Here is a 24,345-nt window from a genome sequence, read left to right as displayed (position 1 = left end):
GCCTCTAGAATCATGAGAAAACAAATTTCTGTGATTTCAGCTACACAGTCTGTGGTATTTTATTACTGCAGCCCTAGAAAACTAATAGAGCCATGTGCTTAATTTTTCCTCCTGTGTCATTCCAACTCTTTCCTGAAGACATGGTAAGAAAACATAACTTTTTTGAACAAAACAATTAAAATATGTTTTAACAAATATTTAAAAATACTTCTGTTTGTGGCATTCCCCTCTCCCCACTAAACTTATCACAGCAGTGACAGTTTCACCTTCTGTATTTTGCAAATCCCACCTATGAAGCCTCTCTGCATCAAGTTTGCTCATGCAGTCGTGCTGATGCATGCTGGAGAGAGGTGGTCTAAGTTGGATAGATGTAGGAGAGATTAAAAAAGGGGGGGTGCAATTGTAAGGCCCCCTCAATCAACCAGGCACACATTCTAGAAGCATACTGACTCTGGCTTAATTAACTGGGAAGGAACAGATGCTTTTAAAGATTATATACATAAAATTGATTCTCATTACCTAAGTCTTATATGTCTTAAAAATATGGATATGGTCCCTAATAGTTTCTGGGCACTTAGTCAAAGATGACAAAAATAGTTATATTAGGCAATATAGCTGCATACTCATAAAAAGGTATCAAGGTATTTTTACTACTTGGAGAATATCATATAAAAAAGAAAGTTCTCCTGCAAATTTATTCTTTCAACTAACAAATACAGGGAATGGCTTTTAGTGGATTACGTGAAAGCTTGCTGAGGTCTCACCTGCACATCAACATCTTACTCAAGTTCTCTCTAGAAGGAGTGGAACCTGTAAGTACTGATAGAAAAAAAAATCCAATTTCTTAAAGATTAAAACAAAGGCATTATTATTATTATTAGTTTAAATAGCTTCCTTCTAAGGAATAAAATGCAATTAGTTATAGTGTATTAAATATAAGTGAATATATTCCTTTAATTCAGTGAGCTAATCTGGTAATTAGTAATAGTAAAATTAGGGTAATGGTCCAAAGAGACATGATTAATTGGACTGGTAATTTTTTGGTGGCAGTTTTAATTAAAAGCCCCTATTCTTTAATTTCTGTTGTTCCATAGCATAAAGTGTTACTCCCAGCAGTTAGAGATATTCTTAGCTGTAGACAAACATCCTGCAGTTTACCAAATATGATGCAGTCTTCTCAGGGAAGATATCTACCAAAAAATGAATGACCACCATTTAATTAACCTAAGTGTGTATGTGTTTTATTTTTTACCATCTTCCACCAATTGTGATTCTTGAATATTCCCCTGGTTGAAATGGCAATACTGGTTAAATGAAAATAGTAGCTTTGAAGAGCTGTGTGATGACTTACTTCATTTAGTGAGTGATACTGTTCATAGTACGATGCGGAGGCTCGGGGGCTGACTGTGTCGTTGGAAATCTGCTGTTGAATAAGATCTTCCACATCTGCCAGCAATACACTAGGTGATGAAACAGAGAGTGAGCTAGTTTCCAAGCAGAGGGTGGATCTTCCCACATGGCCCATTGCAGGCACAGCAGGTGAGCATGAAGAAAAAAAATCACTAAGAGACTTCATAAGCATTTCATCAAGGTAAAAGTAAGACATCTCGCATTGTGATAAACTGATTGACAAACCCTTTCAGTAGAGCCTACATGGGCACTAGAGAAAAAGTAGCTCCTATTACGTATATTTTCAGGACCTCCATAAAAACCACCCTTTCCCACCATTACCAACATTACTCAATGGTGATTCTTCAGTGTCTTTTATACGAATATATGGATTAATGTACCTTTGTTCAATCCAGACTAACACTGTATTATGCTGTTTTCAGTTAAAGAGGAAGAAGCAGCAGAAAAGCCTTTTCTTTCTTTTTTTTTTTCTTATTTTTCCCCCCATTGACCTGCATCAGATGTTCTGCAGAGCCAAAGAAATAGAACAGGAAAAGGGAAGTACAGGAAAGGCATCTCATTCAAGCTCTCTTCAGAGCACCACATTTGTTAACCAGGCAAATATTTTAACTGAATTCAGGCATTCTATCGCCTGAGATGGACAAGTTGAAAGTTAGCTATCATACTAATAAAGGGTTCTTTACTTTTATTTAGGCCAATAAATAAAAGCCGCAGCATTGACATCAGAAAGGTCTAAGTTCGACTCCTAACTCTGCCATGTTCTTTCTGATTTACCCTGAAAAATTCCTTTATAAGTAAGGATATTTTTTCATCTGTATAATGGGGTTGCATCTACTTCATGGGGTTAAATAAAGATTAATAGACACAATGTCAATTAATAGAAAGGTTCAGCACAGTTCCTGGAAAACAGTACACACCTATAATATACTCTATAATATATTACTAATAATTAACATAGCATATTATCCAGGGGGCACCCATTGATACACAGAAGAGAGCATGGTCTCAATGGGCCAGGCCACAGGAAGGTACTGGCAGTTGGGCAGTGGATATGGAGGGGAGATATTAGACAGGAGACTCCATAAGAAGAAGGCTAGACCGTGAGCAGAAATTGTACCTGATACACTTTTTAAGAAAAGGAAATCATTTCTAATCCACATGGTAGGTGCTGTGCTGTTTTTACCCTTAATATACAAAACTTGGGAGCAGAGAGGTGAATAATTCCCCCAGGGTCATATAGGTGGTAAGGGGCAGTGCCAGACTAACCCGAGATCTCTGCAGAGTCCAACCACCTGTTACTCTTTTTAAAGCCAGACATTCAGAAATGGTCACTGTCTTTGTGAAGAAGAATTAGCAGAAGCTAAATCCCCTCCCGCAGCTGCTTTTTCAGGAGATATCAAAAAGCCTACCAAGGCAAACGACAGTTTTGCTCCCTGAGTCTGGGTACAGAGTCAGAGAAAAAGGAACTATGAGAGGCTTTACCAATCACTGAGTCTAACCTGCATTTTAGATAAGGGACGGAGGTCATGAGGGGTTGAACGATTTATCCAAGATCACAGAGCTGGACCTTGGGCTTTATCACCAGTCCATTTGGTCCAGTCAGAGACTTCTATGCTGCCATGGTTAATACATTTTATTTTTCCAGGAAGCAATTATACCATACCCTAGTCAAATGCATAGTAGGTGTTTATAATAACTACTCAATATGTATTGAACGGTGCCTACCTGCATGGAATTCCGCTCACATTTAAATGGGCTTTCACATTGTCGACATCAGATGCATTTACAAAAAAATGGACTTGTTTTTTCTTCATAATAAGGTCAGCTGTTACCGGCTGCCAGAGAACGATCTACAGTTGAAGGGGCAAAATTGATAAAATTAAAAAAGAGTTGTTCACATCATTCTCATCTGTAGCTAGAGCCATGACAGTTTTATCTATAAGGAGTATGAAAAGGACACTCCCTGGCGCTGGTCCCCATCCACACACATGGTAATATAAACATTTATTTTGCAGTGAGTTTTTAAAAATTCCTTTCTATAACTCTAGTTGCTAAAAAAAAATAAAAGGGCCTGGAATATACAAGATAATCCATAAATATTTGATGAGACAATGATGAATGAATGACTATATTCATGGCTTAACTGTAAAATTGCATGTGTACATCAGATATTTGAAAGGAAACAATTTTTTCTAGAAAGAAAGTTGATTAAACATTGATTTTATTTAATAAAAATTTCATGTTCTTGTAATTATCATCATGTCATTGTTCCTTTTTTTAAAAAGGCTTCCAATAAGATTTACATTTTTTCTCTCTTAATGTGCTTTTTATTTATTTATTTTTTTATTTTTTATTGTTTATTTTTTTTTGAGACGGAGTCTGGCTGTCTCCCAGGCTGGAGTGCAGTGGGGCGATCTTGGCTCACTGCAAGCTCTGCCTCCCGAGTTCTCGCCATTCTCCTGCCTCAGCCTCCCGAGTAGCTGGGACTACAGGCGCCCGCCACCACACCTGGCTAATTTTTTGTATTTTTAGTAGAGACGGGGTTTTACCGTGTTAGCCAGGATGGTCTCAATCTCCTGACCTCGTGATCCGCCCACCTCGGCCCTCCAACGTGCTGGGATTACAGGCACGAGCCACCGCACATACTTTTTCAAAGCACTTTCACACTCATTTCCTTTGATAATTATAACGCTTTGATATAGACTAGGCAGGTGTTATTATTTGCATTGTTCAGGTGAAGAAATTAAGGTTCATACCTGACATCTAAAATCATACACCTAGAAGTGACAGAACAAGAACTAGAATTCTAAATCTCAGATGCTTCCTCTTGTAGTATTTCCTCTTTACCATGATGTGGTGGTCATGAATATGCACCATTTCGCTCTTCGGTGGAGAGAAATACAGTTGGCTGGTGTTTTCAGTGGCTGCCCTGGTGACCCACTAGAAGCTGAGGCCATGTGGTCTCAGGGCTGCAGCCAGCCAGTAACTGAGCCCTGTGGAAGTGTTAATGCAGGCCCATTCTTGCCAGACTGAGACTGACCTAGCCCAGCCTTCTTTGGACCTGCCCTATAGTCTGAGGTTCTCCAAAAAAATTCCCCTTTCTGCAGAGGTGTCAGAGCTATGACATGGTCTGATGATGCTCCCTGCCTTCTCCAGCTCCCGCCTCTATCCTCCAACTGCATTCCCCTCATCGCTTGCTCCTCCAGTCTAGTCTTGACCTCTGCTTCTTCGAAAACACTAACAAACAAGGAGCCATCAATTTTGTACCATGATATTGTTACGGGATCCCTGGGGTCGCTTCACCAGCAGAAACCCCTGCGGTCAGTGGCGCCTTTGCCTAAGTTTTGCTCAGGCCCGCTGAGCCCACTCGGCCTGGCAGGCTGCACTCATCTCGTGCTACTGGCTTGGGTCTCATTCGTGCCAAGGGCGAGCTGAGCGGTGAGGGGTGTGTGAGTGAGCAGGTGTGGGGTCCAGCTACTACACACAGCGAGGCATGCTGGCTGCGGCAGGGTGGGCATCTTTCGGCTCCCTGCAAGGCTGTGGCTGGACCAGGTGTCCCTCAAGCAGCTTCCATGGCTGGCACCGGGGAAGGTGGTGGCACCCAGAAGTTTGGAGACGTCGGGAACCACAGAGCCCTAAAGAGGGTGTCATAGTCCTGCCTCGGGGAGCTCTTAGGTCTGAGCTCCCCAAAAGGCTGCAGCTCTTCTCTCCTTCTTGTCGCCCACAATGTGGCAAGCAAGGGGCGTGTTTCAGCCCTGTTTGTGTTAGAGCTCTTTCAGCTCCACCATTTGGCAGGTTCAGCGCCCAGGAACAATGAGGTACGTGGACAAGCGGAGGGTGAGCAAGGTGAAGAGGAGCTTTACTGAGTAATAGAACAGCTCAGAGGAGACTCGCGGTGAGTAGCTCGTCTCTGCAGCCAGGGTGTCCTGATGAGTGTTAGTTCTCAGCAGAGAGGAGACCCTGGAGTGGGTGGCTCCTCTCTACAGCTGGTCCTCCCTATGTCTCTCCAGAAGAGTCTAGCTGAATCCGGGGGGTTTCTATGGGCTTCAGATGGGAGGAAGTGCGTGCTGATTGGTTCATGGGTGGCCATGGGCGGGTGCGGAAAAATCACCGTCAGTTCCCACTGCGGTCTACGGGACTGGCAGCCTTCCTGGGCTTGAAGGTGGGGCTTCACCAGGGACCCGTCCTTTTCTGCCTAGGATCCTGTCTGCCTCCTACGGCTATTTATGGCACCCAGGCTTTTCCAGCTGAGGGGGCCTGCACGCCAGTGCCGAGATGCCCTCAGCCACCCCCTTGGCTTCCCTCCTGTGCTCATCAGTACCCAAAGTCCAGAGGGGGCTGAGGCATGGGGGGGCTAGCATGTCAGTACTGCTCTGATCATGCACACAGCCAGCCAGTTGTGACAACACCTAGGCTCAGCCTCAATTTTGCTCCAAGATTGGAGTGAGCACCAGGAACTCGGAGAGACCAGACAGTGGGAGCAGACACTTCTGAGCCTGTAGGGGAATGGGGGGCCTTCTCAGAACACTTGAGAGTGCAAAAATGCCTGGGTCTGCAACCCCAGCTGGGCAGCTGCAGCTGCGCCCAGGAGGGCAGGGCTCCTGCCTGTTCCTGGCCCCCAAGAGCACAGGGATGTCCAGGTCTGTAGCTGCAGCGGGCAGCTGCAGCTGCGCCTGGGGAGCATGAGGCTGCCGCCCTGCCATCACAGAAGGGGGCGGGACTTTTACCTCTTCCTGGCTTCTGCTGGCTCCGTGGAGCACACAGCCCCAGCCGTGCCTCCCTCATGGCAGCAGCTGCTCTAGATGGGCCGCCACTGCCATTAATATTCTGTAATTCTTGTCAGTTTTCTACATCTTAGACATTATGTCGAGATGGGTGCCTGGGTGAGAATTTTAATAAATGTGCTCTGTCTTTTTGGTGCATCCTTGGTTAAGAACCATTGTTTCATGAGTAAGGTTTTATTTATAAATATTTTAATTTCTGTTACTGTAGCCTCTTTGTAAGTGCACACTTTATATCCTAAGGTACTATTATGAAATTGGCTGGAAAGCCAATAGCACAAGTGAAGAAGTTTTGATTTGGGGAACCAACAAAATCATGCGATTATGAGAAGGGAGAGAAGACTATGAGAAGAAGAGTTCATACCAGATACATGTAAGCCAGACAACATACAGGAGGAAACTCAACACCCAGTGCTTATACAAAGTGAAACCAATATAAACATAAATTAGGAAGAAATTACCTCATATGTTGTAGTAAGATTCTGTAGAACTTGAACTTGCCTAGAGGTTCTAGGAAGAGCAGCTAGAACTTGGCCACTGGGGAAAAAAATAAAAGAGGATTTTGATATTAAATAAAGAGTAAAGATGGAATATATTATACTGTGAGGAGCTTTTAGGTAATTGCAAAAGGGAAACAAAATTTAAAATGTTATTAGGACAGAGGATCTCACTAAAGACTCAGTGTAATAAGAGAACATATACTCTCAGTCTTTATGCTCCTAAGCAATTGCAAAATCAACAGCTCTCTTGACTGGGGGTCAGTTTACAGAGCATTTACTTCTTTCCTTTTTCTTGTGCGTGCGTGTGTGTTTTAATTTTAAAAATTAAATATTTGATGCATAAGGGAATATTTATGCTGATCCTAGTTAATTATACAATAAAATGAATGCCTGTGAACCCATCACCCCACTTAAAAAGTCCAGCTTCCTTGACATCCTGAAGATCCTTGTGTGCTCCTCTCTGCCCTACCCCCTTGCCACATCACCAGAGGTATCCTCTACCTTAAATTTTGACTTTTGCTCATTCCCTTGTTTTTCTTTATAGCATGAATTTTTAAAGACATGTATGTGTGAATTCTGAAACAATACCCTTAGATTTGCCTGATTCAACTTTATAAAAATGGTATACTATATGTATTCTTCTGAATCTTGTTTTTCTTTTGTTCAGTATTGTATTCTCAAGATTATCATCTGTGTTGAAGTAGCTAGCCATAGTTCACACGTGAAAGCATTTTCTTACAAGTGGAATTGCCATTTCATGGGATATGCACAGTTTAATTTCATAGGATAGTGTCATATCAGTCCTCAAGTTTTTTGTATCAATTTATATTGTCAGTAGCAGTGGAAAAGATTTCCTATTGTTCTTCCTCCTTGCCAATACCTGATGCTCTCTGACTTTTCAACTTTTGCAATCAAATTTTTATGAAATGAAATTTTCTCGTGATTTTGATTTTCATTTTCTGACTTTTAAATGAAATACAGTTGTTTATATTTGATTATTGGCCATTCATATTTTTGCTTATATGTTATGTTTATTCAGATCACCTGCCCATTTTTTTCTAATTTACTTGTATTTTTGTAGTAGTTAATTTGTATAATTTCTTTATATATTCTAAATACTAATTTCTTGTCAGTTATATGTATTGCAAATATCTTCTAGTAGTTTGCAATTTGTCTTTTCTCTTTCTTGATAATGTGCTTTTTTTTTAATCATTTCCTTCCAGGTTTGTGTGGTTTAAGATGTCTTTCTAGATATCTGGGATATAAAGATATTCTCATATACTTCTTCTGTCCTTCTTATTTAAATTTTAAATTCAATTGAAAATTATTTGGTTGGATGCAGTGTAAAGAAGAAATAGACTTCTTTTTTTTTCTTCTTAGCATCGTTTATTATTATGATTTTTTACATCATCGATATTTTTCCCAGGGATCCACTATGTCAATTTTGTCGTATATTAAGTTTCCATACTGTTTGGCAGAGAAAATGTTGGTTCATCAACACCACTGCCTCTTCCTGTGTAGACAGAAAAACTTCATTACCCAGCCTTCCGTGTGGTTGTGTTGAGACCCAGTGCCTGAGCTTTGCCAATGGGAATGCGTGGGAGTGTTACAGGTGCCTAAGAGTAGGTGTGTCTTCACGTGCACGTGCCCCCTCTCATCCTGCGGCCAGAAGCAAAGAGCCTCAAATGTGGAGTTGCATAATGGAAGCAGCCAAGATCTCCAAGTTGGAGGAGAGCACCAGGGAGAGTTCTATGACCTTCATCAATTAGTATTATGAGTGAGAAATTGCTCTGATCTGAATGTTTGTGTTCCCCAAAATTCCTATGTTGAAATCCTAACCTCCAGGGTATTAGGAGGTGAGGGTTTGGGGAGGTGATTAGGTCATAAGGGGAGAGGCTTCATGAATGGAATTAGTGACCTTAAAAAAGAGATCCCCTCCCCCTTCCACCATGTGAATATACAGCGGGAAGGCGCTGTCTATGCGGAAGACAGTCCCTCCCCAAACACAAGAATTAGCTGGTGCTTTGTCCTGAACTTCCCAGCCTCCAGACCGTGAGCAATAAATTTCTGTTGTTTATAAGCTACACCACTTAAGGTATTTTTTGTTATAACTGCCCAAACGGACTAAGACAGAATTAACCCTTTATTGTATTAAGTAAAGCTGTTTCAGGTTTTATTAGTGATTGTAGCATAATCAAGGATTAGCCTTGCTAATATAATGTGCTCTATTTCTTAGTTCTCTATTATGTTCTATTGATATATTTGTCTACCCTTGAGCCAATACTACTCATCTTAGTGATGGTAGCTTCATATTACATCCTAATATCTTAGAGAACAAACTCTTGCTTCCCCTCTGCCCTGCCCAATTCTTTTTTTTACAAGCCTCTTGTCTTGATCCTTTGTTTTTTCACATAATTTTTAAAAATCAGCTTATGTTTCATGAAAAAAATGAAATTTTCATTAGAATTATGTTGGATCAATAGATTAATAATTTGGAAAGAACAGATATACTCATGATTCTGAGTGTCATTATTAGTAAATACAGTGAATTTGTCTATTTGTCTATTCTTTTTTTTTTTTTTTTTTTGGAGACAGAGTCTCACTCTGTCACCCAGGCAGGAGTGCAATGGAGCAATCTTGGCTCAGTGCAACCTCCGCCTCCCAGGTTCAATGCACACAGCCCATTTGCCTATTCTTTGATGCCTTTCCAAAAGTTTTACAATTTTATCCATAAAGATGTTGCCCTTTTTTTTTTTTTTTTTTTTTTTTTTTTTTTTTTTTTTTTTTTTGAGACGGGGTCTTGTTCTTTTGCCCAGACTGGAGTGCAGTGGCGCCATCTCGGCTCACTGCAACCTCCACGTCCCTGGTTCAAGCGATTTTCCTGCTTCAGCCTCCTGAGTAGCTGGGATTACAGGTGCACACCAACACACCTGGCTAATTTTTTGTATTTTTAGTAGAGACGGGGTTTCACCATGTTGGTCAGGCTGGTCTCGAACTCCTGACCTCGTGATCCGCCTGCCTCAGCCTCCCAAAGTGCTGGGATTACAGGCCTGAGCCACCGTGCCTGGCTGCACATTTTTAAATTATGTTTTCTTCTAACAAATTTGCCTTTTCGTTAGTAAATGATAACTTTTAACATGCCACCTCTAAGCTCTTTTTTGCTAAGATATAGAAATAAAAACGATTTTTGGTGTTGATTTTCTATTCATTCTCTTGGTAGTTTTGATAATTTTGGTATAGATATTTGGGGGGATTTTTCTCTTTGCAAGTAATCATTACACCTGCACACACTATTTGCTTGGTGCAAAAGTAATTGCGGTTTTTGCCGTTACTTTTAATGTACTTAACGTACTTTTAATACGTTCTGCTTCTTTAATTTCAATGCTTATAGAGCCCCTTTTCCCCTTCCTTTTTGTCTTGCTGTGTTGCCTGGGACTCTAGTACAACATCGAATAGAAGTGGAGATAAAATGCATGATTCCTAATTTTTAAGAAAAACCTTAAAATATTTTACCATTAGAATGCTTGTTGTAGATTTTTGGTAGATGTCTTTTATCAGTTTTAAAAAACTCCTTGCTCTTTGTTAAGAGTTTTTATGATGAATAAGTGTGGATTTTAAATGCTTTCTGTAAGATGAGCATATGAGTTTTCTGGCTTAATATCTTAATGTGGTGAATTATATCAACAGATTGTTTAAAAAGCAGACACTTGGTTGGTTTTCTCACCTTTGCTTTGTTGTATTTCTATTTTGCAACTGTTGCTAAGGTTGTGAGAATTCTTGGTGATTCTTACACAGCCAAGGCAATAGATTAATGTGACTCAACATGAATTTACTTTATTTTCACATACCACTTAGAAAAGAAAGAATTTCTTAGCAAATGTCCTCATTTCTGCAGCTCTCCATCCAGTTTTATAGGTAAGTGATAAGGAGAGAAAGGAAGCAGTGAGGTGAGGGATTGTGGACTCTGTTAACGGCAATGGCATTCTCAGGTTTCCAGTATACCACTGAGTAACCTCACAGGAACTATTTTATTTAAATTAAAATTAAGCATGATGGTGGCATTTGCCAGCTCGGAGCCCCCTTTTTTTTTTAACTGAACGAGATTTTTCTTTTATTTTCAAACAAATATTGCCCTTGAAATATGATGATAGATATATTTTAAATTAGAAAAAATGCTTTCCTCTTGCTTTATTTAAAACTAATCTTAGACTTTGCTTCCAGTTATACCCTCCTTTATGAAATAACTAAAAACCTGGACAAAATGTATGGAACAACAGCACTCAAGACATTAGACAACAGCAACATTATGACTAAATGCAACATGGTGTTCTGGATTAGATCTCGGAACAGAAAAAAGGGCTTTAGTGGGAAAACTGGTGAAATCCAAAAAAGTCTGGAGTTTAGTTAATAGTAATATAACAATGTTGATTTCTCAGTTTTTACTAATACATCATGATAATATAAAATGTTAACATTAGGGTATATTGGGTGAGGGGTATACAATTGTATTACAATTGGCAACTTTTCTGTAAATCTAAAAATATTCCAAATAAATCATCTTATTTAAGAAAACCATGTACCAAGAGCTCTCAAAGCACAAAAGAGGTTATGATAACTTCTGTTTGTCATTATTAGCAAAGGCTTCATAGAAGGGATGTCTGGGTGCGTAAGAATGTCCAAGAGTGGGTAAAGGCACAATAGCAAGAGATAAAGGGCATTTTTGGAAAAATGGCTCTTGTTCATTGTTGCCAAGTATAGGATACGGGTGTTTAAAGCAAGAGAAGAATGGGAGCTAAACAGAAATGAGTGTGAGAAGTTATGTTCATCCTCCCCTAGAGAAGGTCTTGAATGCATGCTGAGAAATTTGGACTTTATCTTGTAGGCAATTAGAAGTTAGAAAGGTAACATTTGAGCTGTGATTTATAGGGATAATTTTATTTGTTTTCCTTTGCTTGTTTTTGTTTGTTTGTTTGTTTTTGAGATGGAGTCTCGCTCTGTCACCCAGGCTGGAGTGCAATGGCGTGATCTTGGCTCACTGCAACCTCCACCTTCTGGGTTCAAGCGATTCTCCTGCCTTAGCCTCCTGAGTAGCTGGGATTACAGGCGTGCACCACCATGCCTGGCTAATTTTTGTATTTTTAGTAGAGATGGGGTTTCACCATGTTGGTCAGGCTGGTCTTGAACTCCTGACCTCAGACAGTCCACCCGCCTCAGCCTCCCAAAGTGCTGGGATTACAGGCGTGAGCCACCGCACCCACCAAGGATAACTTTAACAAGGGTGGAGGGTGGCTTTATTTTGGAAATCCTGAGTAAAATATTCTGAATTCTGGAAATAAGTCTATGGAGAGACTTGCTTATTAGAAGAGGAGAAAAGTAGCTAGACTGAGAAATTTTATGTCAATCTCTGGTACAAGTTTAGCATAAACTATTAAACCACTGATTAAAGATATATGTTCAAGGATGTGTATTACGGCATTATTCACAGTAACAAAACCTAAAAACCATGTGAATGCTCAGCAGTAACAGAATTGTCGAATGTTGGTAGTGTCTCCACATTCTAGAATGCTTTTCAGTCATTATAAAAAATGAGTTTGATTTATAACAGTTAACTTGGGGGCTTTAAATGACATATTAAGGGAGAAAAGCAAGATATGGAGAACTTTATGAAATATGATCCTATTTTTGGAAAAAAAAAGTTAGAAAGATAAAGAAAAATTATATGTGTTAAAATCGGGAGAAAATTATACATAAATAAACAACACATTGTTAGCTTTGATTTGGAGGGTGGGAAATGGCAATTGAAGCCTTGGGTAAGTGGCAGGGGAAGAACAAATGAGATTCTTTTTAAAATAAAGGTTTCTATAGTACCAATAGGAGACACAACATTCAACTAGTATACAATTATACACAGGGAGGTATAACTATGTGGAGAAATGTATGAAAGGATGATCACAAACATGTTCATATTTTCCCAGGATGGTGAAATTTTAGTATTTTCTCCCTAATTTTATGCTTTTCTGTATTATTTACTTTTTAAACCCAAAAGAACTCTTATTCTTGTATTTATTCAAGAAAATTAAATTTAAAGAAAAATCTCCTTTGACTGTGAAAAAGCCACTAACAAGCTTCTCAGTGATGCTGGTAACCCTCTCATCTCACCAGCACATTCCTTATTGTTTTCATAAACATAATGTTCTCTGGGCCCTTGGAGTAGCATAGTCACCCAGTGGGTTTTCTAGCCTTACATAGCATTTTTATTCTAGTGTGCTCTATCTCTTTTTTCACCATCTGCCACATTCGCTCTGACATTTCTAGCTCAGATGGTGCAGGCCATGCTTTCTCCAAGCTTCCAAAAACCACCCTAACAGCATGTTTGTACCACCTCTCAAGGAACTAACTAGAATGTTAAATTCTGTAGCATGGGTGAGTGCACCTTCTTTGGGGTATAGTCCCTTTCCTTTGTTAACATGCCCAGCACTTCCACAGCCAGCTTATGTTGTGACTACCCTAGGTTATTGGCTTGAAGGCCAGGAGGGGAGGTGGGAATAGATCCTGAGGGCTAACTACAGGACATGCCATTACAGAACTGAGCTCTCTGATACCAATGAAGATGTTAAGATCCCTATATAGGGAAGCCAGGCGGGAGGGCTTAACCACCAGTAACAAGTTGGGCACAGTTATTACAATGAGCAGTAAGGTCGGAGTGGCAGCCAGAGGACCATGACCCTTAGAAAATTGTGGAGTCGGTTAGGAGAACACAGAGTTCTTACGGGCAAGATAGAGAAGCAGCCAACAAAAGGATTGCTCAATCTTTACAATAAAAATAAATCAAGGCTGGATAATGAGAGAGGCTGAGGACAGCTATCCTAATCAAAAGTCATAATCCATTGCCCTTTTCCAGATCTGAGCTGTTCTTAGACCCAGAATTTCTTGCCTGAAGGAGGAGTCAGGTCCCCACAAGGAAAGACCCTGCAACTGTATAAAAAAAGAATCTAAAAAGATCATGACTCCTTCAGTCCTTTCCCAAAGAGACCTATGGAAATTTCCTCAGGTAAGTCTGCACCCTGGGGAAAGGGTAATACTCAAATATTTTCAGGTGTGTTGGATGCAGGGTCACTATCCAAGTTGATTTTGAAACCTAGGTATCTGGAGCCCTAGCCTAAGACTAGCTCATAGGAGGTGCACCATGTCAATGGATTCCCCCATCATTATTTCCCTGGTCACCAAATGTATAATTGACATGAACATACTAGGTAGTTGGCAGAACCTCCACATTGTTTCCTTGACTGTAAGACCAGAGCTATCATAGTGGGAAAAGCCAAAAGGAAACCTCTGAAATTGCCCAACCTCCCAGCCAAGATATCAAAATTAAAAAAAAAATTCATCCTTGGGGGGAAATGACAAATATCAGTACCACCCTTAAAGACCTAAAAGATGCAGGGATGGTAGATCCCATCAAATCCACATTTAATTTGCCATCTGGATCCCACAAAAACCAGATGGATCCTGGAAAACGACAGCAAACAATCAAACTCAACCAAGCAACAATCTCAATTGCAGCCATAGCGCTTGATGTGGCATCTTTGCCGGGGTAGAGTCTCAGGCATATGGTATTCAGCTATTGCGCTGGATATGCCAGTCGGAAAAAGCATCAGAACAGTTAACATCCACTTGGGACAGACACCAGTGCATATTTACAGTCTTGCCTCAGCTTTAATTAACTTTCTCACTCTCCAGCTGCAAGATGCGTACTTGATATAAGCCCCCAACTACTGTGCTCTGAAATCTGTCCCTGTGTTAGTGCTAATACCACATTTCCCACTGGCTGCTTGCAGCTAATAACTGAGTATGGTGGGGATACTAAGGGAGGCTCTTTCTACAAAACTGGAAACTCTTCTGATGCGTGACTCTGGCTATAGGACTTTTTTTTTTTTTTTTTTTGAGACAGAGTTTTGCTCTTGTCACCCAGGCTGGAGTGCAATGGAGCAATCTCGGCTCACTACAACTTCTGCCTCGTGGGTTCAAGTGATTCTCCTGCCTCAGCCTCTCGAGTAACTGGGATTACAGGCACGCACCACCACACCTGGCTAATTGTTGTATTTTTAGTTAAAACGGGGATTCACCATATTGGTAAGGCTGGTCTCGAACTCCTGACCTCAGGTAATCCACCCACCTCGGCCTCTCAAAGTGCTGGGATTACAGGTGTGAGCCACCGTGCCTGGCCAGGACTCTTGGTTGGTTTTGCCAAAACTTTCTTAGAACTGCACTATGACCTGAGATGTTCCCTACCTGCTTCCTTCCTTTCCTTTCTCCTCCACAGGGGTTAAGCTTGCATTGCAGTCTCATGGCTCTCCCAGCCTCCTCTAGCCCTCTCCCCATTTCTTGCACCCAGGCATTTTCCTCAACACACCTCTTGCACAGCTAATCCCATCTTGGTGTCTGCTTCTCAGAGGATCATAACTGACACAAGTAGGAAGAGGAAGTCTGATACATGGACAGTCAAGTTGATAGTGCATGGGTGCAAGTAAAAAATGAAGTGGGCTGGGCGCGGTTGCTCACGCTTGTAATCCCAGCACTTTGGGAGGCCAAGGTGGGTGGATCACCTGAGGTCAGGAGTTCGAGACCAGCCTGGCCAATATGGTGAAATCCCATCTCTACTAAAAATACAAAAAATCAGCTGGGCATGGTGGCAGGCACCTGTAATGCCAGCTACTTGGGAGGCTGAGGCAGGAGAATTGCTTGAACCCAGGAGGCAGAGGTTGTAGTGAGCTAATATCGCACCACTGCACTCTAGCCTGGGCGACAGAGGGAGACTCCATCTCAAAAAAGAAAAAAAAAAGTGAAGTGGTGCTGCATTATGGACTCACTCGGGTGACCGAAAGAGAGCAGAGAGGGAAATCGTCCCAAATAGGCAGAGCTTCAGTGTTGCATCTCATCATACACCTTGGGTGGAAAAGGTGTTTCCAGTGTTAGAATATGCAGGAATTCATGGAGAGTGGCAAGTGACATGACTGGAAAACCCCTCAAGAACCTGGAAGAAGAAATCTTGACAGATTGGAGACAAAGAGATTGGAGAAAGGGGGATGTGAATGGAACTATGAGAGTGGGCAGAAAGTGTGAAGATCTTTGTATCATTTATTAATGCCTAACCAGGAGCACCCACAACAGAATAGACATTAAACAGCTGCATAAACAAATGACTCAGCCAGTTGATGTCAGTCAGCCTGTGTCAACAGCCACCCCAATGCTGGCACAAAGGGCACTAGAACAGAATAGCCTGATGGCAGAGATGAAGTGTGCATGGCTCCAGCAGCACGGACTCCTCTCATTAAGGCTGATCTAGCTACTGTTGCTGCCCCATGTCTAACTTGCCAGCAACGGAGACCAAAGTTGAGCCCCGGAATCAGCACCATTCCTCAAAGAGACCAGCTAGTCACTTGGTGGTAAGTTGACTACATCTGTCCTCTTCCACTCTGGGTATGGGTTTATCTCGCCTGCCTGTAGTGCCTCAGGCAAGCATCACCATACAACGGCTTATGGAGTGTTTGACCCACTGATAAAACATCTCACATAACATCCTATCAGATCATGGGCTCCACTTTACAACAAGGGAATTGCAGAAATGGGTCCATTACCATGGAATCCACTTAGCCTCTCACATACCAGAATACCTAGTTGCTGCTATCCTGTTACTGAAATAAAAATGGTTGGTTGAAGGATCAATTGAGGTGCTAACTTGGAAGGCAACATCCTCCAGTACACACTTTAAATCAATACTCATATGGTGCTGTGTCCCTACTAGGTAGTATACATGGTTCCAGGAACCAAGTTGGAGTGTTTCCATATACCGTCACTCCAAGTAACCCACTCGGAGAATTAGTACTTTAAATCTACAAATATGGCCTCTGTACTTTTAAAAGTTCCGGTTTCCAGAGAGCATAGGAAGAGTTCCTTTAAACTGAAAGCTGTTGCTACTGTCCAGTCATTTCAGTTTCCTCATGCTGATTGATTATCAGGAAGGAGAGGAGTTACCATGGGTTTTCTAGCCATGCAGGAAGGGTAATTGACTCCAATAATCAGAAGGACATTGAGGGCTGCACTTACATACTGAATGTGGCAGGGAAGAATATGTTTGGAATCCAGCTTAGGCGTTCTGTAATATTCCCTTGTCCAAATTTGATGTATACAGACAATTGCAGCAGCCATGGCCCAAGAGGGCCCAGTGATTACAACTCAGATCCTTGAGGATTGAGGGTCTGGGTTGTCTCACCAGGTAAACCACCTAGACTAGAAGAAGTGCTAGCAAAGGGCACCTCTTTGGGGAAAACAGAATGGGTAGGGGAGAAGAGGAATGACAAGTATTGGTTATGGCCTCAAGACTAGCTGTAGCTGTAAAGGTTGTAGTTTATTTCACTAACGTTCCTCTTGTATATTTCCTTTAGGAAGAGGGACCAAGCAAAATCCCAGAAGAATTGATCTCAAAGCTTATTTTATGAAGAAAATTGACCTGAGTAACACAAAGGGTTGGACTGCAGTAGATGTCACGTTTTGCTGCCTAGATCTCCATCCAGGGATGAACTCTTATTTCCTCAGCTTCTTTGTCTCCTCAGCTTCTGGGAGGGTTGGCAGCTGATATTCTCAGCTGAGTCCCTTTCTAGGACTTGCCCTTGCCTGAAGAGAGCTGTGCTGCCCAACATGATGCCTCCTCCAAGGTACAATCCACACCCAGTGACTAATAAACAGGGGTTACAAAGGCATGCCTGCTTGCCCCAATTTGGGACAACTTTACCAGGCCAACCCAGCCTCAAGGCTCTCCGCAGGAACAGGTGAGGCCATAGTTGTGATTACATCACAGGTCAGTTTCTCCTCTGCCCAAGCCTTCTTCCTTCATTCCTCCACAGATGCTGATCTTGAGATTCCTTTCCAGTAAACTTCCTCCATGCAATCTTCATCTCAGAGTCTGTTTCCTGGGGAAACTAACCTGCAACTGATACAAATGCCTATTCTGTGAGATAAAACACTAAAAGTACAATGCGAGTGGTATAAATATTCTGCTACAGGAATACAAAGTCAGGTATCATTTTTGACTTAGGTAGTCAGAGAATGGAGATATTCTGAGTTGGACTTCTGAGATACTAGGATTCAATAGGTGAAGGGAAGATGAGATGGTATAAGACTAACGTAGGCAGAATTTTGCTAAACGAATTGGAGATGAAACATCACAAGTGCAGGTGCACAAGTAGAAAAGTAAAATCAGAGCTCAAGGAAGGGGAAGTGATCCAGCTGGGCAGAAATATGGGGCCTATATAGAGATATACCAGGAAATAAAGCCAGGACGAATGGCAGGGTAGGACCTGATTGTTAAGGGTCTTAAATGCTGGGGTCAAGATTGCGGCCCTTACTTAAAAGTTGGTTGGGCATGATTTTGGGAGTTGTAGCAAAAGATGTGGCAAACTCAAAGCTTCCTTTTCATGTAAAGTATAGAGAAGTGGAGGTTCATATCATTAAATCACTGTAATTTCAGTGTGAACTTCTAACAATTTGAGCTAACCATGAGATAGGACACCTTATCAAGCGATGAGCTCTCCATTATCTAAACAGATGCTGAATTTCAAGTCCATGTAGAAGAAGTCTTGTGTGACTAGAACATAATATGTTTGGGGGGACTTTTCTTCTTTTTTACTGATATTTACTAACTTGGATATTGTGCTAAGTGCTTTACAGGTATTCTTATTTAATCCTCACAAGGCAGTATGGTAGATAATCTATTATATTGAAAATAATGGGCCAGGCACAGTGGCTCACGCCTGTAATTCCAGCACTTTGGGAGGCCGAGGCGGGTGGATCACCTGAGGTCAGGAGTTCAAGACCAGCCTGACCAACATGGTGAAACCCTGTCTTTACTAAAAATACAAAAATAAGCGTGGCGTAGTAGCTCACACCTGTAGTGCCAGCTACTCAGAAGGCTGAAGCACGAGAATCACTTGAACCCACAAGTTGGTGGAGGTTACAGTGAGCCAAAATCACACCACTGGACTCCAGCCTGGGTAAGAGAGCATGACTAGGTCTCAAAAGAAAGAAATAAAGAAAGAAAATAATGAACAAAAAACGTTGAGTGGACAGTATTAAATTTAAAAAAAAAACCTAATGTGTAGGAGAAAAGTACAAAAATTAGTCAACAAGCAGAGAAAGAAAGAAAATATAAAGGTAAAAATGTATGTTATCCAAATGAGACCTCTTAAGAAGAAAAAATAAAGGAAATTCAAAAAATAAGTTAGGAAATAGTGAGTAAAATTATGAAGTTAAAAATTCACCAAAAATTTATTGATATGTCCAAGTTCAGCTTGTAGTGAACAGACTCTTCTTATGCAGAATTTGAGCAAAGTGCTAACACAACAGAGTTAGGTAATGGGATGAGGGTCAGTCAGATCACTCTATTTTTGGAAACTGGTTTCATGACTGCTTCCCCTTACTTAGTCATAAACAGGCTATATAAAAAGCTGTCAGAGTGGAAAGAGGGAGAGGATTTGTGAATTTTTTTTTTTAGCATGTTTTTATGGTTCTGTAAGTCCCCACCCTCCCAAAGGGATGAAGTTTTGGGGTGCACTCCCCTTACCTCAGCCTAGTAGGGGGACTTCCAGGAGATAATGAGAGAGTTGGATGTTTCCTCAAATTTACAGACACAAAGACTGGTGCCTGGCTTCTCCTGATAAAGCTAAACCTGCATGTGGCTGGTCTCTAGTTGGCTAGATAGTAGTAGTTAAAATGAAAAGAAACACTTAATGTTAGATGCCATCCAATAGGGCCACCTAAAGGGATGGAAGGTTCTCAGCAGCAAGAGCCCAGAGGTAGAAGCAAGGCTCTTCGGGGGGAAGGATGGAGTCGCAAGTGAAAACCTAGACAAAGAAGCATCTGTCCTGGTCCAGAGGCTTCCCCAATAAAGATGTCTCACACAACTCTAAGAAGTTAGAACTCTAGAAAAAGACTAACAAGAAAAAGAGTAAGGTGTGTTTGTGGAAGAGGTGAGGCAGTTGTTTTCCTATAAATAATGTTAAATTAAACTAAATTTGGTCTGAGGATGCCTCGTAACTTGAGTCTCTACATGACAAACTGCAACCTAACTTAGGAGTATTTTTTTTTTGTACTAACCAGGTGAGTCTCAGCCAATCACAGCAGCCAAGCTACAGCCAATCCCATGTGGCCAACTGATCAGCCTAGGCCCAGTAACACAACTGCTCACCTGTAACTACTCAAGCTGCTTCTGGACCTCATTTCCATTTGCTGTTTATAAGTGCTGCCTGCCCACCTTGCTGAGCAGAACTCTCTGAACTTCTTTCGTTTTTGAGGGTTACTTGATTAGAAAATTGTTCTTTGTTCAATTAAATTTTGCTAAATATAATTCTTTTAAAGATTTTCTTTTAACAACAAAGATGGGGATATTTGAACAATACCTTGTTTGGAGGTGACATTCTAATTTCTAAATTGAGGCTATTTGTATTTTTAGCAGGACCCAAGGACTGTCACTTAAAAGCAGGCTAAAAAGCCTTGAAATTTTCTAACTTTCCATGCGAGAGCAGTGATAGATAACCCCACTACGCAAAATGTCATGGGGCCATAGGAGACAAAAAATAAAGCTGTGTTTCAACTGCGTGTCTGAATGATACGATTATAGCACTTACACAATAACCACTTGAGAAAAAAGAACAGCCTTGCACCAAAAATAGAATAAGAAGTACAAGCACAGTGAAGTAACAGGTCACTTTACACAAAAAGTAAAGGCTCAAAGGGGACGAGCAAATTGCCCAAGCCTGCATGGGTGATAAGTAGCAGATCTGGGGCTCGAATCCAGATCCTGAGCTTTTAATACCTATGCAACACTTCCTCTGTTCCTTCCCTTCTGAGAATGTGATTATGTTCATTGGGGTGTATCCCCTGCTATGGTTTACAGGGGAGGGTTCACACTTTCATCATTCTGAAAGATTATTTTGAATTTAAAAAGCTGGCAAGATGTCTCTGAACAATGGAACATAGCCCAAGGCTGCAATTTTGTTGCACACATTACAGTGTTTTAAGGCCACTGGTGGCCTGTTCTTTGGGATGAAAACAATACATCAGTAGGAACCAAGTGAAAGACAGTAAACTGGTCTCCAGGTACCCAAACAGTATGTGAAGTCAACAGAGGAACACTTCCTGTGGTCTATTAATAATTCAGAAGCCCTTTATCCTCAACCCTCCTCCACTCTCTAATTCCTAAGTTTTCTTCCTAGTGTCTCTTACTTCCTCTTTCCAAATAGTCTGGGCTGGCAGGCTGCATTTAGGTAATCACTGCACAATACAATTACTGATTCTGTTTACAAGATTCTTGCTAGTATTTTATTTTTACCCTTTATAGTGTTTGGCTTTTAAAAGCAAATGAATATGGAGTCATGATTTTTTGGCTGCCTTTCCCTTTGGCATATGATATTTATGCCTTTAAAACTTGTTGTTGTTCCAGGGCATTTCACTGATGAAATTTATCAAAATGAACCTACAAATCAGCCACTAAGAGACTGCATGAATAAAAACTGTTAGTAGGAAAATGATTATGACAAAAAAAAAAAAAAACAAAGAACAGCTTTAAGAAAAAGCCAGACTGTTAGCTTTTTTTTTTTTTAGAAGGGTTGATATTCTGAACCCCAGCAACAATTTATCAAAGTCTGTCGCCCTGAATGAAATTAGATTTCCTTTTTAGCTTCAGGAATAGGCCATTCCTGGAAAAGTGGAGCACAGAAACATTTGGTAAAAAAATTTATTTTTACTAACAGAAAGAGTAGTTTGCAATGTTATTTCTAGTGAAGGGATGGGAACCAGGATTCAGATATTCATCTGTCTACAATACTGAGGTCCTCCTACCTCCTCTCTTCTGCAAAGGGACCCTCGCAGTATGCAAAAGTATTAAATATTTTTAATGTGATATTCTTTGGTTAAAATATAGTCACATTCTCATTCCTTTTTTCAAGCATAAGTATCAGTCAGATTTCAGAGTATAAGCTGAAGCAACAAATAGTAAGAAAGCCCATGCATGAAGATATGTTCTCACTCATTTTTTTACTATTTTATTGTTGGCTACTTCTTTTATTTGCGTTATATTTAGTGTCACTAAGTTGCTATACACGTACTCATTTGAAGAGATGTGCTAAAGCTTTTAGTGTGTTTTGCTATTGATTATCCTATGCAAGAGTTTGGGTTACTCTACGATCAAGATGGCGGTCTGCAGTGAGCCCACCTGCCCGCCAACCTCTGCAACAACCAGCTGAGGATAATTGCACTGGGCTGACGCCAAGGCCATGATTAGATCTGCTAGTGGGTGAGAACCATGAGACTGAACCTCTAATCCCGAACCTCTCTTCCAAGCTACTTTCCAAACCAACTGCTGCCTGCAACTCCCTTTGACTAAATCTGACCTTCCTTCAAACTGGCTCTCTTCCTAATTTCCAGATTTTATGGAGGCAATGCTGTGCAGTGCATGGAGTTGAAATGAGGCTAAAGTGGGTTTGAATCCAAGCTCTACATTTACTGTTTGATCTTGGGCCAATTATTTATTCTTCCTGAGGCTCAGTTTCCTCCTTTGTAAAATGTCAGTAAAGATTCCTAGCATGTAGGATTTTATGCATTTAAAGAGATAACATTTCTAAGTGACTAGTTCAGTGCCTGGCACAAACACAGGCACTAAATAAGCAGAGGTTTCCTCCCTTTCCCCTAACTGTCAATGGTACTGCCACTGTGTACAGTGGCCAAGTTGGACATGTTGATACCAATTTTTCTCTTCTCCCCCTTTCCCTTAACTGAAGCCAATTATCAAGTTATGGAATATTAGAACTAGCAAGAACCTTAGAAATCCTGACCATATGATTCACCGATAAAATACAGAGAAAGACATAAGTCACTGATCATTGCAGCAATCTTGACCCCCACGTCAATTAAATAACAAAAATAATATCATTTTATGATAGAATTTGTTGCTCGACATTCGACAATCATGTTGAACAAAAGAAGATCAATCAACTATAATCAGTTCAGTGATCATGTACAAACACAGCTTCAGGCTCACAAGTCAAGATCTATTTTCCAAACCATTGTCCTATGGTTATTTATGATCGTGAACATTTTTTTGGTGGTAGAATGTTCCTTGTCACTGGTATATTCCTTTGCCCTATGTCTCTTCTTTCTTTGTCATTTACTAACATGAGGAGAGGGATCTGTCTCAAAGATAATTGGAGGAGAAAGCGATCATAGAACCAAAACAAAGGGGAAAAAATAAGATAATTCCAAAGGAAACAATATCAATGTTTTAAAGCCTAAAAATTGACTACTTAATAAATTACATTACATGTACCCTGGAACTATTTGCTCCATGCATTGCATGTGCTATAGCATGAGTTCATTTGTGTTCTTCTAGATAGTTTATCCTAAGGGAATCTACTAAGCAAAATAAGAATCAGATAATAGTTCTTTATCACACAATTCTTCTTCCTTTCATATTCCATGCTAAATAATCATGCATGATCCAAACCTCCTATTTAACACTTCACCCTCTTCTTCCTCCTATGTTCCATGTACAAGGGGAAAATAAATGATCCATAGTTAACTTTTTTTATGTGAAGACAGGAAGAATATGAATCATACATCAAGTTAGAGTATAAATAGTTACGTTAATAAAAGATTTAATTTCTTGAATCTCCATAGTCACTGGATATGCGTATCATCCAAGTTTCTCCCAATAATAAAACTAGAGCCAGGAAAGAAAAAAGACCCTGTCTTTAGTGATATCCCATTGTGCTAAAGTCTACTTATTTGTCAGGGCAACTTGGAAAGTTCTGAAAGACCTGGCCTTCAAAGTTTACCGTTTTGTCCACCAGCTCAGTGCACTGACTTGACACGACATGAGGCAAACAAGTGAGGAGAGTGGCCCACCACAGTCTAAGATTCTATTGGGTTACCTCTGAAACGCGAAGACATGCTGCTCACAGAAGAGAACAATGGGTACAAGGACTGCAAGGCTGCAAAGCTTCATCCCAACAGCAATTTTCTGTACAACAAATTTCTCTGAAGAGAAAAACCCAGATCATTGATTGCATAACAGCCTTCTTTACACACTGGTTAAAATATAACGGCATGTTCCCTCTTGTTCCTGTGGGTCAATCAACTTAGCTTCCATTTCCACTCCCAAAAAGAGAAATACTATTGGCTTAGTTAGGCTGTTGCTTGATAATTAAACACTCAAAAAGAGTATGATGAGAGTTGCTCTTAATTTAGACTATCTAGAAAATGTTTAACTCCTTGGGGAAGGTAGGGCCAAGAATAAAAGGGTAGTAATACAGTAGGATCTTGTCTGGTTTGTTGCAGAACAATAGCTATAGAATATTGACTAATGGATATATAGCCCATGTTGAGGGAGATCTACCGTGAAGTACTATAAATGTCTTCCCTTGCCTCTGACTTTTTCAACATTTTAAATTTATGAAGACGTAAAAAGTGAGTTCCTCAAATCTGGCTAATCCAATCCAATGTTGAAATGCAGTTTGTAAGGATGATTACAGGATCTCTGTTCAAAAAGATGTTTCCTTGACCATATGGAATGATGGGCCCACCCCCAATAGGAATACTATTTCATG

General features: G+C 40.7%; 1 protein-coding gene and 1 long non-coding RNA gene across 5 annotated transcripts in view; one reads left to right on the top strand and one right to left on the bottom strand.

The window, feature by feature from the left end:
* Positions 1-20,341, top strand: part of LOC109029432 (uncharacterized) — a 48,602-nt gene extending 28,261 nt beyond the window's left edge. Inside the window, exons 2-5 of one of the 4 annotated variants that reach the window (XR_010130570.1) lie at positions 13,593-13,742; positions 15,845-16,134; positions 17,134-17,517; positions 19,844-20,341. This is a non-coding gene — a long non-coding RNA (uncharacterized lncRNA). Of the gene's footprint in view, positions 1-13,592; positions 13,743-15,011; positions 16,135-17,133 lie in introns of all 4 variants that reach the window. The other 3 variants (XR_008670761.2, XR_002008511.4, XR_010130571.1) reach the window with 3 other exon arrangements.
* The window catches only part of CPB2 (carboxypeptidase B2), a 51,838-nt gene extending 27,846 nt beyond the window's left edge, over positions 1-23,992 (bottom strand). The window contains exons 1-4 of the mRNA XM_004054478.4: positions 23,671-23,992; positions 6,653-6,728; positions 3,136-3,260; positions 1,352-1,460 (exon numbers count right to left, since the gene is read on the bottom strand). Coding sequence (XP_004054526.1) covers positions 1,352-1,460; positions 3,136-3,260; positions 6,653-6,728; positions 23,671-23,744 — 384 coding nt within the window. The 5' untranslated portion in view covers positions 23,745-23,992. The remainder of the gene's footprint in view (positions 1-1,351; positions 1,461-3,135; positions 3,261-6,652; positions 6,729-23,670) is intronic.
* Between the last annotated feature and the right edge of the window lie 353 nt (positions 23,993-24,345).

Source organism: Gorilla gorilla, chromosome 14 (genome assembly GCF_029281585.2).
Source record: "Gorilla gorilla gorilla isolate KB3781 chromosome 14, NHGRI_mGorGor1-v2.1_pri, whole genome shotgun sequence".
In the NCBI taxonomy this organism is placed as follows: domain Eukaryota; kingdom Metazoa; phylum Chordata; class Mammalia; order Primates; family Hominidae; genus Gorilla; species Gorilla gorilla.
Note: the sequence above shows the minus strand (reverse complement) of the source record. Positions and strands in the feature narration are given on the sequence as shown.